Below are 14,542 nucleotides of genomic sequence, written 5' to 3'. Positions count from 1 at the left end.
GGACGTAAAACAAGAGCGAGTTTGTAAGGGGGAGAAAGAAACGAAGGGAAAAAAATGAGAAATTTGTCATAAAAAGTTTATGTTTTCTATTACAAAACAGAGTTGAGGAATATAGAGAGCTGAATAGGACGAGAAGAGTCGAAGATATTGGAGGTGCTCTTGTTGGCATTCCTCCCTTAAAGGCTCGCCTTGGGAGGGAAGCCTAACATCTGAATTCTGCATACTAGAACCAGCAGGGCAGGGCTAACGCTCGGGGAGATTTTTTTATTTTTTTATTTATTTTATTTTATTTATTTTTTTATAATCTCGTTCCTACGGTATTGGAATTTTATCTCCCTAGTTTTTTTTGCGTCCACTGCTGTATTAACATGGGCGCCTAAAGGATTCGCCGTCGTTGGGAGGCAAGGGGAGGGAGATAGGGCTTCTCTTTCTCTCTCAGTCTCATGCGCTCCCATTTGCATATATTGATGGGATCTAGAGACCTTTTTGTGACTAATATATATTTAATCGAAATTTTTTTTTAAAAATCGAGAGGCTCGACGCCACGCTTGAGTGGAGACGATTGCGGCATAGGGATAGTGCCTGTTTGTAGTTTTGTTAGCCCTGTTTGACACGGAGGTAGATAGGGTAAATAAGGAGAAGGCATACCAGGTAGTCCGCCTTGGGAGTTGAGGCCGACGCCTTGAGGCCACGATTCCATACCACAGAGGCAGGAGCAAGAGCAAGCATCTCCGGATCCCATCTGGCCGTCTCCGAAAGCAATGGTTGCTTGAGGTGTGGTGATGTCCTGAGTCGGGGTGGCAGACACAACACTGGCATTACCACCTCCGATTCCAGCAGAGGGAGGCGAGGGAACAGCAGCGTCACCGGCCATGGCGAGCTCTTTGAATCGTGCCTGCGATTTCTCGGCGGTAGGGTTGATGCTGAATACCATTCCTTGCTCACAGTGCCTGCCTTGATCACAGAACATCCACACCGGGTCCAGCGTGGTAACTTGGAACTGCATGTTTGGCGCGGGGTTCACAGTGTTGTTAGGATTTGGCATGAATCCAGAGTCGATACCTTGGGCCATCCGGACGCATGGTTGATTAAAGGTGGATTGGGTCGCGGTGTGGTTTTGGGACATGAAGTCGAAGATCACCATGTCGCCGATAGCAGCGTTTACGGTTTCTGGCTGAAATATAAGACCAGCTTCACCACCAACAATAACCTATAATGGAGAACCGAGTCAGTGGCACGGTGGTGGTATCTTTATATATCGTAAAGCGATCACATACCCGATGTTCTCTGCCTCTTTGCATTGGGGGTTCGTTCCAAACTTGATGCTTCGCACCACCGCCAACATTGGTTGTTATGATAGTAACACTGATGGATTGTCCAGGTGCATGGTGACCATTAAACCCCCCCTTTCCTATAATATTGTGCTGGTTTCCACCTCCCAAAAAAACATCGCGATGGTTTCCAGTTCCCCCACCGCCATGCTGGGGTCCGACACCGACGCCAACTCCACGTTCACCACCGCTTCCCAGAACAAACGGGAGACCTACGCCCTCACCAGCGTGGTTGGATGCGGCTGCGGCTGCAACGAGCGAAACCAAAGTGAATAATCGTGCCATTTTTTGGATATCAAATCTCTCGTAGATTTCTCCTTGCTTTTTCTGCGTACTCGGTTAAGGAATCGAAAAAAATTCAAAAGCAGCAATATTAAAACCTTTAAGCTGGGTAAATAGGTATACGAAAAATATAGGTAGACGAGATATGAGATATTTAAATGACCGGACGAGGTCCTGCTCGTGAATGGCTGCAAGCAACGTTTTAATCGAATGAGTGACAACAACCTTTGAGCTTCCTGGAAAGACAAGAAGGAAGAAAGTAAATATAGCATAAGAAACAGCACAGGAAAATATAGAAAGGTGCGAACACTTGAAAGATGAGAATAAATAGGAACCAAGAAGTAGCAGAGACCCAGGGCGGCGGAGGGCATCGTTTAAATTCTGGCATGAATCTGTAGGCGGCATAGGAATTTGGGAATTTGAAAGTTAAGGGGTTTCCCAAAGGACGCCGACATCAAACCGCCTAGCTGGCTCTTTTGCGTAGTTCATGCTCCTGCTTGTTCCAATTTGGGTTGGATGGGAGGCGGATCTGGGGAGGTCTGACGATGGTGAGGTTGAAGATGTATCGAGTAGTGTATCATGCTGGAGCTTCAACGTTTCGAGTGCACCCAAACCCCCAGCCACGCGAGGGACGCTACACATCGGGAGTTAAATAAAGTATGGCATTACGGTCTAGCTTTGCAATGCTGGGGGACTCGCAATTCTTTTCTGCAGTTGATTAAAGGGTATCTGATGCGGATTTTCTTGGTATTTGTGTTGTGTGAAGTTTTAAGCGGAGCCTGGAGCGGTTAATATACCAATCCACTCATACCTTGAAAACATAGATCCCAATTCAGGCTAACAGCCACACCAAAAAGAACGCCGGCTAATTAAGTTATTTCTTGTGTAATTGGCCGATATGCATGTACAACAAGATGTTATTTCAACTATATCGTGCATGTACAGTACATGTCATGGCATCCACAAAATACTGATATTTTTTTCGACTCCAGGGGTAGCAGTGATCGTTTCCATTATAATGCCATGTGCAGCTAGGCGCCACACTCGGGTGAAGGATAGTCATTAAGTTATCCAGATCGCCCATAGGCATCGCTCATGCCTTTTAATGTCCCTTGCTACAGCTACCCAGACCGTGATTCTAGCTGACGGCCCCGGGAGCGTCATCCATGCCTTCCCCATCATCCGTTCTTGGATTAAAAATCACACTCCAACATCTCAATTTAGTCTGGAGCCTGATTTGGCATCCTCCAGTCTCCCGCTTCGGGTAATATCCCAGAAGTAGGTACGTAAACCCAGTGGATGGATTGCCATTTGTAGAACACCCTTCCCATACTTCGATTTGGAACTGTTCCTGTCTCGGATATGGAACGTTGACTCAGCTTGGCTTAGCCACCATATATTAACCGTCTTAGCTGTAGGGCCGCCAGCGATCATCTGCCTTACGGTACAGACTTAAATCAATAACATCACAAGCGCTGATTTGTTCCCCGTTGCTGTCCTTCATAGAGACCCGTGTAGTAACCGGCAAAGTACCATGCCATCATAAGATTTCTTAATCCTTCGTCTGCACCTGAGAATTTCAAATTTAGTTTAATGCTTCGCTCAGCCACACTATGTGACATGAGACAGGTAAAAGAGTAGGAGGAGGAACTGACCAGACGAATCACTTCCACCCTGCGAGACAAGCTGTGGCATGTTGGCGAATATTCCGCTGGTGGTGCGGTTTGGTTCTGGGTTTGACTTGGCGCCAGGGGCCTCCTGCTGGTCTCCATGCTCTCCATGAAGCCCTGTTCCTGTCATCTCCATGTCTTGATCATTGGCCTCCTCATAGGCAGACTTAGCCTCAGCCTCAGGTTGACCATCTGGCTGGGTCCCAGCTGCAAGTTCGTCATGGGCGCCTTTAACAGCAGCTTCATCATCCTCAGCACGAGCCTTGGCTTCCTCTGCTCTCAGGATCTCATCCACGTTCTCACCCCTCGCCTGGATGCTGTGATAGAGCTGATTTTGAAACATAGGGTGTTAGAAAGGCATCACATCACGTGGACAGGGGAGCTTCGTACCTTGTATTCTTCGACAGCGTCATCCCATGATTGGATCAGAGCAGAATCGTCCCATATTTCCTCCTGGGTAAGAGGCTTCTTCTTGGACCGTTTCCTCTTGCCCATCCTGTATATGTGTTTGCAGGCATACAGGACGTCTCGTTCACTAACCTGTCCCTAATAATAAAGAGGTTGGCGGTGGAATCTCTTAAGTCTTTAGCTAGAGTGGCGCTAAACTGCGTTGAGTCTTGGCCCAAACCAAAGAGATCCATTATTGGAGCTACAGCGGATGTCTTGGCAACCATTTGCGAAAAGAAAAAATAATCTACGGAGTACATAATATTTCAAAACGTATCCCACCAAACTCATACAACGCCAGGTTTCAACTGCACCCCAATTTTCCCCAACGGCCCCTTCCGCTTGACACAATGGCCGTAGAGAAGAAAGACAAAAAGCGCAAGGGTTAGTTTATTGGTTGTTGTGTGATCCTACTTCTTCGTTTCCATTTTTATTTTTTTCCGGCACTGACGAATTTGTTTTTTCGTAGCTGCCATAGTCTCAGCCCAAACTACTGCGGACCCGCCGTCGAAGAAGTCCAAGAAGTCGACATCTAAGCCAGCTAAGGTTCAGGAGGATGTCCCCAAGCCAATTCTAAAGAAGCCCAAGGCAGCAGAGGCCACCAATAGTGATTTGCCCAAGTCTGTTCCTGTCAAGGTTACTAGCGAACCTGCGAGACAGATCCGGCCTCGAAAACGTGCTGCGGACTTTCTGAGCGATGACGAAGCGGAAGAGGGCGATCGCGAGAAGAGCAAGAAAAAGTCTGTCACATCTTCACCTGCTGCTGCAAAGTCTAAGAGTAGCGCGGCCGAAAAACCTAGCAAGAAAAAGTCAAAGAAGGCTGCTGAGGTTCCTCGGCCATCAGTTCCTTCTGCTGCTAAGAAAACTGCCACGAAAGCTGATTCTGGAAAGGAATCATTGAGCGCTAGTAAATCTAGCAAGGAGAGCAAAGATGTCACAGAAGCTTCCAAGGAAATCTCTAGGCAAATTGCGGAGGATGAGAACGAGGGAAGCGAAGGGGAAGGAGATGATGACCAAACTACTGCCTTGATCCAGGGGTTTGAAAGCAGCGGTGACGAAGACATATCTGGGGACGAAGGATTTGAGCCTGGAAAAGGGGTCCCCGCCATCCCAGATGCAAAGCAGATGAAGAGGAAGCTGCGTAAGATGAAGAAGAACACCACGGAAGCGGAGGAGCCAGGCACCATTTACGTTGGGTAAGCTGCATATATAACTAACTCCTACAAATAGAGAATTATTAACTAACAACAATTATACTACAGCCGCGTTCCGCACGGTTTCTACGAGCACGAAATGCGCGCCTACTTCTCCCAATTCGGCCCCATCACTCAACTCCGCCTATCCCGCAACCGCACTACAGGTAGATCCAAGCACTTCGCATTCATCGAGTTCGCCTCCGACTCTGTCGCCAGAGTCGTCGCTGATACGATGGACAACTATCTCATGTTCGGTCACATTTTGAAATGTAAGTACGTACCCAAGGAACGTGTCCATCCGGAGCTGTGGAAGGGAGCGAACAAACGATTCAAAAGGACGCCGTGGAATGTTATTGAGAGGCGTAGAATGGATGCGGGGAAGACGAGGCAGCAGTGGTCTAAGAAGATTGAACAGGAGGAGGTGAGGAGAGCTGCCAGGGCAGAGAAGATGAAGGTGCTTGGTTATGAGTTTGAGATGCCGGCGTTGAAGGGGGTCGATGAGGTTCCTGTTGCGGTCGCCGGGGAGGGGGAACAGGGAGCAATTGATGGTGTGGAAAAGGAGCCATCTGCGGATAAACAAGAACAGCCTGCTGCCATTGAAGCTCCGACAAAGGATACAGACAAGCCCAATGGACATGTTGCTGACGCGGAGACTACTCCGAAGAAGGCCAAGAAGGAGAAAGAGAAGAAGGATACTCCTCCTGTAAAGGAGGCAAAAAGGACTGGCGAGGTGGAGAAGAAGAAGAAGGAAGGTAAATCTACCCCGAAGAAGGAGAAGGCAGTGGTGGATACCCCTGAGAAACCGGCAAAGGGTAGGGAGGGTAAAGCCAGCCCTGCAACTGCAGGGAAATCCGAGAAGAAGGGAGGAAAGTCCAAGGGGAAGAAGAGCAAGGCATAGAAAAGGATGCTTTGAGATTGGCCTTGAGTTTGATTTTGATCCTTGGTTATGTGACCGGTTGAAGGGGCTTCTTTTTTGCAAGCTTTTTTAAATTTCTTTGGAGTTCTTGTCTGTGTGTATACTTATATATTTATCTGTGGTTAAGTATTTAGAAACCTTTTGTTTTGAGGAATGTAGGACTGTATTTCCTCCTTTTTCCAACTGCTCAGCCTGTTATATATGCATTGTCTATGTGTGTTCAAACGGAGCTACAATTGCGGATATCAACGGTGGTTAGTGCTACCATTACTGTCTCCGAGCTTTGGTCCAAACGAAGGGAAAAGGACGGTTGATTGTAACTTGTAATCTAGCAAAACCCTACGAAACACCATTTTCGAGTCGTATCCTTCATTCTTCATTGCTAAAAAATAAGATATCCAACTTCATACTGCCAAGACCATGTCACGTGAACAATACACTAACCATATTTGTCCTAGTCCACTAGGCCATAACGAAAAAAAAAAAAAAAAAAAAAATTCGAAAACCTCTCCTCTTCTTCTTTCCCCAACTCCTCGCTCAAAGAATCGCATTCAAAGCTTACGCACAGAAGAAGTCTTTCTTCTTCATACCATTACTCCTAGCTTTGGGAGAAAGTCCCCGGACACCCTGCGCCCTCGTCTTAAAACCGCGAGGGTTCCTCATGCAACAAGCCAGGCACTGCGGAAACGCGCCGCCATAGAAGCATTTTTCATAGCGGCTTACGCCTCTTTTCCCTTCCCTTCCTCTTTTCTCTCGAGGGAGAGGAAGGGCTCGTCTCCGTCCTAGCCCGACTCTTCAGATGTTTTATTCTGTGGAGGAAACAATGGTGGTTTAGATGGGGCGGGGTCTTTTGGCGAGGGGGAGGTTGCTATTCGTCGTGGTTCGATAGTCATGCGATTGCTTGGTTTCCCGCGTGTATTATTATTATATGTGTGTGGAGCCGGGTAACTCGATGGGGCTTATTCTTGAGGCGAGGAGTTCACCACTTTTTTTAATGTCAAAGGTCTGTAGCTTATGGAAAGCGGCGGTGATGGTTTCGTTTCATTTTCCGTCCTGTAAAGTACGGAGATTAAAGGGGCCTCATTGCAGAAGCCTTGTCGGATGGGCCAGACTTATTACTTTGGTTATTATATTCTTGTTCTGGGACCTCATTGGGTTTTTTTTATCTTCTATTTTTTTTCGGTTCACGTGATGATTCGCATCATAGAGTCAAGCACTGAGGCTCATCAGAGCTGTTGAAGACTCAAATGATTAAAATATAATCTGATGGACATGAAGATATGTGTATATTTAAACTTACTCCGCACGGCTGAATATTTGGATTAGCAGAATTAAATGACCTTACGTTTTTACTACTTTTATTCTCTTTTCAAAAGTATCATTAGTTTGGTATGTAAATCAGACATGAACATCGTGTATGGTATGTATATACATGGCATGCAACTAAACAAAACATAGCATAAATTTCCTTTTATCGTAGACATCCATTGCCACTCACTGGCTTTTCTTGCCTTCCTTCTCTCCCACACCTGCTCCAACTTTCATTCCCTCCTTTTTCGACGCGGATACAAATCCCATAGTAGCTCCCACCGCATCTCCGACCAATGCAACAACAGTAGCGCACGCGCCGCCCCAGATCTGTATACTCACAGTACCCATCGGCGCACGGGGGAAGGACAACACCCACTGCACCTGCCAAGGAATCCATCCTGGCGGCAAAGTGAAAATCGGCCTTTTGGAGTACCAGAATTGCAGGAAGAGCATTAGCCCGGAAGTGGCTGCCCAGCGGACGGATTTGACAGTCATGTCGAAGGAGGATTTGCATTGGGTGAGTTCGTTGTCTGTTGGTTTCCCGTTTTTTACTAGGTCAGAATGGTGTATATTTGTTTTTGTGCTGGGATTTCGAGCACGTCTCGAGTCCTATTTTTTTCTCTCTTCATTCGGCACAAAAAACAACGGGCGGGTCCAAAAAGAATGATATGAAGAGCGTAATGCATTCAAACATACTCTTAGCTTCATATGTCTCCAACGCCTTATCATGTCTCCGTCTCAACTTGGCCCATTTCGCAAACTCATCTTGTGAACTGGTTGCGTTCATTTCGCGCTTAAGTTGTATAACTTCTCTTTTCAACCGGCGCTGTTCCCGGGCCATATGTGAGGTGCCTGTGGGCAGCTTGATATAAAAGAGCCATAGCTGCGAAGGAATGCATCCATTAGCTTTTTGCTATTTTCTAGAGCATGGAGAGAAGGAGGGAGGGGCGCATTCGCACCAAGCTATCTATTGTAGCTGCACCAATCGTATTAATCACATATATTACGATGTTAAGTAACAGGATGGTGATGAGTAGTGAGGGCATTTTCGCGAAATATGCCTTGTAGTTGGGCTAAAGAGGAATGATCGGGGAGCGGATGGAGATGCGCTCAACGGGGTTGCGAACGAATGAAGCTTTGGCATTTGGTTGCTGAAGAAGTGATCGAGGTGGCGATGCGGTTCTCCAGCGTCCTCTCATGGGAATTCAGTATTTCATTGCTCTGGACAATGAAGCACTTGCGACGATTTTCTGCTGTTGAGTTGTCTTCGACAAGGAAGTTGGCGAAGTTTCTGTTTGTCTTGTTTGTCTGGACTGAGGGAGCTTGGGCCAGCTATACTCCACGTGATAACTGGTGCAGCAAGATCTCCCCCACAACCTCCGAATACCTCGATGTGTATACACATCTCCTCACTTTACAGACACCCAATGACTTCCTAAGTCTAGAAATAGATCTTTTTATATCCAAATGTCCTCGCCCCAGAATTATCATGAGACCCTAACCAAGCTCCTCGAGAGTAGAGGCAATCAAATCTTCGACATCCACTTCCTTCCTGATGGCTTCGGTGACCTCCTTCAAGAGGGGAATGAGATAGGCATCAGCAAGAAAGCCCTTGTACAATGCTTCATAAAAGCACGGCAAATATTCTTCTCCCTCCCCACACTACAGCAGGAACTCAAGACATCCGAACCTAGCAGGAGTCAAAGGCATAGCGCGCCAAAAGCATCATTCGATGACGCCCTTCAATTTCCACCCGGAGCGAACACCAACCTCCATTCCTCCCCCCAATGCCTCCTCCCCCAAACTGAAATCCTCCTCCTCCTTGACTCCGAACACCTAACCGCCTGTAACTGGCGGAAGCGCAGATTATGCTCATTGAAAGAAGAAACCCAATCACAATGCCCCACCCCCGCAAACCAATACCTCTCCACCTTGCACACCGAAATCTCATTTACTACAACAATCCTCCGCTCTCCACTCCACCGTCACACGAAATCTCCCGTGTTATGGTACCACCGGAAATGGACCATGATGCAGCTTTTGGACCTCTGCCGCGATGACCCCGTTGCAGCATTTGCTGGCTCGCATCATTTGCCGCATTATGGCGCTGATACTGATACCAATGCTGCCGTGAACCAGATCCTAAACTATGAAGTGTCCATCGTGCTACAGGCGGGCACGCATCACCCGAAAAATTATTACGCGTTTAGCTACCTCCGAGAGTTTATGGGGTTATTCGCCGATGCTCTTGCGGCTGCCCGATGTCAGGTACTATTGGCGACTACCACGACGACGGGACTGCAGCAATCGGCAATAATACGGCTAGGAGTCCTTGCGAGGATGGTTCTTGGAACGGTGCATACATGGTGTCTTGCATATTCGCACCGGCGGGATATTTCTGCTTGGAGCCTTTTGCTTTGGTTGTTGGAGGTTGTGGGAGAGGCCGATGGGGATGGGGATGAGGATAATGGTGATGCGAGTACATTGAGGAAGACGATTGTGGATAAAACTGCACTATTGGGCGCGGAAGTTTCATGGGATGGAGAGGGGTTGTGGATCTTTGTGGATCTTGCTATGAAGAAGTTTGGGGTTGATGTTGATTGGCTGACTAGGGAGTCTGGAGGGCCAGACGCTGAGCGTGGTGATGTTACTGTGGACGACATAAATTGTCCTGGCACTGCTCCTGCTCCTGCTGCTGGCGTCACTACCGCTACCGGAAACCCTCCCTTCTCTTCACATTCCAATAAACGTTGGAAGATATGGATTCGTAGAATGCAAACGTCGCAGAAGCGGAATGCCGCGACGATTGTAAATGACAATGGCTGAAGCCACCAAATAATTATGAAATGGGAGTAACATTCATTCCCTCGCTGGCTCCTCGCATTTAAGCAACAGCCTAGGCAGCTTGCTTACTGCGTTATGATGATAAAGCAATTAGCATAACTCCTCCAGCGTCAATCAAAAAAGGAGGGGAAGAAAGTTGACTTGATTCTAAACCAACAGCTGCCTTGGCATTATCAAGTTTTCTGCTAACAGATAATAAAAAGCAACGGTAGCTAATAATAACAGTTCCAGTACAGTACAGTCCGTTGCGCCAGGGTATATTAGCCTAAACTCGTGGAAAAGGTGAGGTGAGAAAATGCACAAGCATTGAAAACCGAATCACATCTTGACAATTGGCAATATCTCCAAATTTGGGCGTAGTACTATAACTGAGTCGTTCAAAAGGGGAATCAAAGTTGAAAACGTGAAAAAGAAGGGGGGTTGTAGGATAGACGCTCGCATATAAAACTTGAATTTATTGAGGTAAAGGGGAAGAGTGAAAGTTTGTAAGGATCACGACGCCTTCGCTAAGCAAAACAACGATGACAACGACAAAAACAGAAATAATGAAAAAAAGAAAATTGTTAATTCATCATGTGCCTAGATTTCATCTCAAGATAGGGAACGTAAGAAAGTTGGAAAGAGTAAAAAGGAAAAGCTCTGTCTCTTAAAGCTCCCACCCCTTATTTGTATGTCAGAAAAAGCCAAAAGGCACACATACACAATTCCATTTAATAAGGTCAGGAAACCAAAACCATTCTTTTCTGCACTTGTCTGATTCTCTCCTCCGCCCCCACCACAATCCATAACAACCTTTCTCTGTCCTTGTATATCTTCAAGTTTATTGTGCCAATTTGAATCGACCGGTCTTGTCTGATCTCAGGATAGAGAAGGTTTGTGGTGGGGGAAAGTAGACATATACACATATAAAACATATATATATACAAAATATATGTGTACACGCTTAGAACCGCGCTTAAGAAAGGAAAAAAGTATCCTTGGCTAAGGGAGGCACATTTTATTCAATCGTTTCCCCACAGGTCGGAAGTCAGGTAGACAAACGGATGACGGCGCGCGTTGGCTTTATTTCTTCTTGCCAGCGGCAGCGGCTTCAGCGGCCTTTTTGGCATTTGCTATTTGAGATTAAGTGGGTTAATTTCGAGCTTCCCTTTTGCAAGTGACAGGTAATTTGGACGTGAGGCAGAGAGAGGCCCGGGACAGACACACACACACACACACACACACACACACAGAGAGAGAGAGAGAGAGAGGTGTACAAACAGAGGTAGATAAAGCAAAAGCAATAAGAATACATGGAAGTGAGAGTCAATCTGATATTTGGAGTATTCAGCTTAGCATGTTGGGGCGAAGGCAGACGTACCTGCTTCTTGCTTCTGGCGCATGATGGCGGCCTGGGCTTCCTTTGTACGGGCGTACTCGGTGCCGGACTGGGTGTTTTTCTTCTTCTGTTAAGAGTGAAAGACAGGTATACATTAGTTTTCGGTCAGGGATGAGATTTTACTATATATATATATACTTGGTTAATTCCCCGTCCCCAAGACATGAGCTGGGGAGTGAGGCGGAGAGGAAAAAGACACGGACCTGCGCAGCTAGCTCTTTCTGAGTCTTTTCGCGGGCCTTCTCACGTTGATTTCCACGAGCCATAGTGACAGTGTGTCTGAGAAGAGCAGTTGAGAGTCAAGGGTTAGCGATGGTGCTGGCTATGGAAAAGGACGGTGGAGATGCGATCAACGGAGCATCGGAAATCCAACAAAAGTGGCTTTGTACAAAGATAATGTTTTGTTGGCCCTTACGGCCGTTGCGGTTAGCGATCCCACTAGATCACGTGACCCACCACTATAATATGTTCCTGTAGATAGATCTATCAATACAACCTTCAACTATCCTACAGGTGATAGCCCGGATGGCACGTTTTTCTTTTTAGAATGTTGTACCAACATATTTTTGACACGGATAGTTCACCTTTTTTGGAAAGACTCTCACTCTTTATTAGAGATATTCCATTTTCCCTGAATCTGCCAGTCAGCGGATTCATATACTTTATATTTTTAAGAAAGTGCGTTCTCCATTGTGGAGGATATCACTTTTTACCTTTTTTTTACACACCTAGGAGAAGCAGAGCCACCTTGATATGAGTGATACACCTGTTACTTCAGAGTCCAGCTCAAGGCCCAGGACCACACGCTCCACTAGACAACTCATTGATAGAATGATCACTCATTATGAGGAAGCTCCTGACTTGCAAGATGAGACTGAGGTCAGTTTTCACCAGAGTATGGAATTTGATGATGAGACAATGGAGGAACTTCAGAATAAAGAAAAGCAGAGTCAACATTCATCTGTGAAATCTGTTCATTTCAACTCATTGAATCCTCCACTGTTTCTCATCTCTGAAATGCCGACTTTTAATGATGATCTGAATCAACCTATCTATTGCACCGCAGGCAATCTTATGAATCTTATACAGATGATGCTATGAAACCAGATGACTGTGGCTGAAACCACTCAACATCTCACTACACCTGCACAAAGAGACACTACAAGAAATGAGTTACAGAAATATCAGAAGAAAGTCAAATATGCACTAGATATCAAATCAGTGATCACATTTGATGACTCTAATTATGAAGCCTGATGTGTTGATATGTTGACTGATACAGAAGTTATTAGTGAAATTAACATTCTATTAAGAACTTAACAAGAATTCTCTTTTACATATCATATCAACTCTGAGAAGTGAAGAATCTGTTCCAAGTCTCTATATAGATGTATGCTATCAAGTCTTGTTAAAAATGTTTGAATCACTATTGAAACCTTGAAAGCTGACAATACTGCAGCTCTGTGAGACAAGATTAACATTGAATATGTAATATCACTGATAGAAGAATAAGTTAATATCTTCAAGAAATTGATAAAATTACAAGTCAAGAAGAATGATTATCTTACTTTTCAGAGATATTTTCACTATCTTATTACTTATCACAAGAAGCTCTGTCAGAGCACTGAGAATGTATATCATGATCTTTTTCTCAATAATCTACAGAATTATCAAAGACTGTTTGTCAAGATACATTTGAATGAGTTTTTCTTCACTGATCAGAGACTCATTGTCAACATTGATATCAATGATTTGATGAAGCAACTGATCAATCATACATTCAAGAAGATTATTACTGAGTGAAAAAAGCAGTCTCAGATTGATTCTGTGACTGTGAAAAAGAATAAGAATAAAGATGAGAATAAAAGTGCATCTGTATGAAAGTGCACTCACTGCAGAAGATATGAATATACTGTTAACAGATGTTTCATCTTACACTCTGATAAAAAGAAAAAGAAGAATAATAAGAAGAATGACAAGAAGAAAGAGAAGAAGAATGACTTAATGAGTTCTCAATCAGCAGCAAATGCAGCAATTATAAAGATTGAGTTCTACTTCTCTTTCACAGTCACTGAAAAACCATTCTCTAGATCTTGATATTTGAACACATGTGCAAGCCTGAATATGATAAGTGAGCTTCATTCTTTTTCAAATATCAAACCTTTTAATGATAATATCTCTGTTGATTCTGTGACTGAAGGAACTGAGTTTGTCAAGAAGATTGAGACTGTCATCTTGAAGGTTGAGAGTGATGATGTTAACTTACAGAATATTCACTATATTTCTAATATTACAGTTAACCTGCTCTCATTTACAAAGCTTGAAGATCAGAGATTCTGATTTATATTGTCTTTCACTATTCTCTCATTTTTCATTTGCAGAGCTCTGAACAGTGTTATTTTTCATACAGTTCAGACTGCTCAGAACAACATATATAAGATTAATAAATGAGAGTTCAATGAGAATTCCAATTATCTGAACAAGGCAGTCAAGTATATTGCAATGTCATACAAGTATGATTTTAACTGAAAAGTTGATCTTTCTGTGACTGCTGTCACTACTATTAATAATGTCGATTCTGCGGACGCGAAAACACAGATATTGAAGATATCAAAGACTCTTTTAAATTGGTATTATAATCTCAGTCACATTCACACTGATGCTATAATTACTATGGCCAAGGATTCTCATACTGAAGTCATAATTAAGAGTTCTAAGACTAAGTTCTTTTGTGAGAAATGTGTCAAGGCTGATATGACATGAGATTATTTGAAAACACTGATGTCTAGATCTATTCAACTCATTGAGAAGGTTCATATTGATCTTGCAGATGATGAATGTACATTGAAAGACCTCTCTGATCACCTCTTAGAGTCTCACCAGAAAATTAAATACTGAATGCTTATCATCTGTGATGCAACTCACTACTGTTGAGTATATTTTTTAAAGTTCAAGAATGAAGCTGTTCAATACTTTGAGTTATGACTCAGATTCATGAGTAATCTTGAATATACAGTTCCTGCTTTTCTACAGACTGATATTGATAATGTTTTCCGATTCATACATATGCACACAGTTATAAATTCATATGATATCAAATGAAAATCAACAGTATCACATTTGTCACATCAGAATAGTGTTTCTGAATGTGGAATCTGCACTATTAT

The 14,542-nt window shown here is 44.4% G+C and overlaps 6 protein-coding genes across 6 annotated transcripts; 3 read left to right on the top strand and 3 right to left on the bottom strand.

Annotated features, from left to right (window-relative positions):
* Nucleotides 1-520: 520 nt before the first annotated feature.
* BDCG_00368 (uncharacterized protein) lies at nucleotides 521-1,616 on the bottom strand (the record flags this gene model as incomplete). Its single annotated transcript, XM_045415886.1, has 3 exons — nucleotides 521-582; nucleotides 649-1,210; nucleotides 1,278-1,616. 3 exons carry the CDS (start codon nucleotides 1,614-1,616, stop codon nucleotides 521-523), a joined length of 963 nt encoding a protein of 320 aa, XP_045271725.1.
* Nucleotides 1,617-3,079: 1,463 nt separating this feature from the next.
* On the bottom strand, nucleotides 3,080-3,778 carry BDCG_00367 (uncharacterized protein; the record flags this gene model as incomplete). Its single annotated transcript, XM_045415885.1, has 3 exons — nucleotides 3,080-3,183; nucleotides 3,269-3,611; nucleotides 3,674-3,778. The coding sequence occupies 3 exons, from the start codon at nucleotides 3,776-3,778 to the stop codon at nucleotides 3,080-3,082; spliced, it is 552 nt and encodes a 183-aa protein (XP_045271724.1).
* Nucleotides 3,779-3,808: 30 nt separating this feature from the next.
* Nucleotides 3,809-6,255, top strand: BDCG_00366 (ribosomal biogenesis protein Gar2). Its single transcript, XM_045415884.1, has 3 exons — nucleotides 3,809-4,114; nucleotides 4,200-4,926; nucleotides 4,993-6,255. Exons 1-3 carry the CDS (start codon nucleotides 4,081-4,083, stop codon nucleotides 5,822-5,824), a joined length of 1,593 nt encoding a protein of 530 aa, XP_045271723.1. The 5' UTR covers nucleotides 3,809-4,080; the 3' UTR covers nucleotides 5,825-6,255.
* An 803-nt stretch (nucleotides 6,256-7,058) lies between these two features.
* On the bottom strand, nucleotides 7,059-8,523 carry BDCG_00365 (protein GET1). Its single transcript, XM_045415883.1, has 3 exons — nucleotides 8,113-8,523; nucleotides 7,850-8,036; nucleotides 7,059-7,683 (listed from the first exon to the last, which is right to left on the bottom strand). The coding sequence occupies exons 1-3, from the start codon at nucleotides 8,197-8,199 to the stop codon at nucleotides 7,337-7,339; spliced, it is 621 nt and encodes a 206-aa protein (XP_045271722.1). The 5' UTR covers nucleotides 8,200-8,523; the 3' UTR covers nucleotides 7,059-7,336.
* A 16-nt stretch (nucleotides 8,524-8,539) lies between these two features.
* On the top strand, nucleotides 8,540-10,577 carry BDCG_00364 (uncharacterized protein). The gene has a single exon (XM_045415882.1). The coding sequence runs from the start codon at nucleotides 8,621-8,623 to the stop codon at nucleotides 9,977-9,979; it is 1,359 nt and encodes a 452-aa protein (XP_045271721.1). The 5' UTR covers nucleotides 8,540-8,620; the 3' UTR covers nucleotides 9,980-10,577.
* Nucleotides 10,578-11,987: 1,410 nt separating this feature from the next.
* BDCG_16109 (uncharacterized protein) lies at nucleotides 11,988-12,476 on the top strand (the record flags this gene model as incomplete). The annotated part of the gene is made up of 1 exon (XM_045425375.1): nucleotides 11,988-12,476. Exon 1 carries the CDS (start codon nucleotides 12,129-12,131, stop codon nucleotides 12,474-12,476), a length of 348 nt encoding a protein of 115 aa, XP_045279137.1. The 5' UTR covers nucleotides 11,988-12,128.
* Between the last annotated feature and the right edge of the window lie 2,066 nt (nucleotides 12,477-14,542).

The sequence above is a fragment of the Blastomyces dermatitidis genome (assembly GCF_000003525.1).
Source record: "Blastomyces dermatitidis ER-3 genomic scaffold supercont1.1, whole genome shotgun sequence".
In the NCBI taxonomy this organism is placed as follows: Eukaryota; Fungi; Ascomycota; class Eurotiomycetes; order Onygenales; family Ajellomycetaceae; genus Blastomyces; species Blastomyces dermatitidis.
The sequence above is the reverse complement of the archived record's forward strand: the minus strand, read 5'-3'. Positions and strand labels throughout refer to the sequence as shown.

Excerpts from the sequence above, each read along its gene's own strand:
- BDCG_00365 (XM_045415883.1), bottom strand. The coding sequence starts at position 8,199 with ATGCCCTCACTACTCATCACCATCCTGTTACTTAACATCGTAATATAT. Across the intron at positions 8,037-8,112 it reads CAGCTACAATAGATAGCTTG|CTATGGCTCTTTTATATCAA; the intron begins GTGCGAATGCGC and ends ATTCCTTCGCAG. Across the intron at positions 7,684-7,849 it reads GGAGACATATGAAGCTAAGA|ACAACGAACTCACCCAATGC; the intron begins GTATGTTTGAAT and ends GGAAACCAACAG.
- BDCG_00364 (XM_045415882.1), top strand. The coding sequence starts at position 8,621 with ATGTCCTCGCCCCAGAATTATCATGAGACCCTAACCAAGCTCCTCGAG.
- BDCG_00366 (XM_045415884.1), top strand. The coding sequence starts at position 4,081 with ATGGCCGTAGAGAAGAAAGACAAAAAGCGCAAGG. Across the intron at positions 4,115-4,199 it reads GAAAGACAAAAAGCGCAAGG|CTGCCATAGTCTCAGCCCAA; the intron begins GTTAGTTTATTG and ends GTTTTTTCGTAG. Across the intron at positions 4,927-4,992 it reads CCAGGCACCATTTACGTTGG|CCGCGTTCCGCACGGTTTCT; the intron begins GTAAGCTGCATA and ends ATTATACTACAG.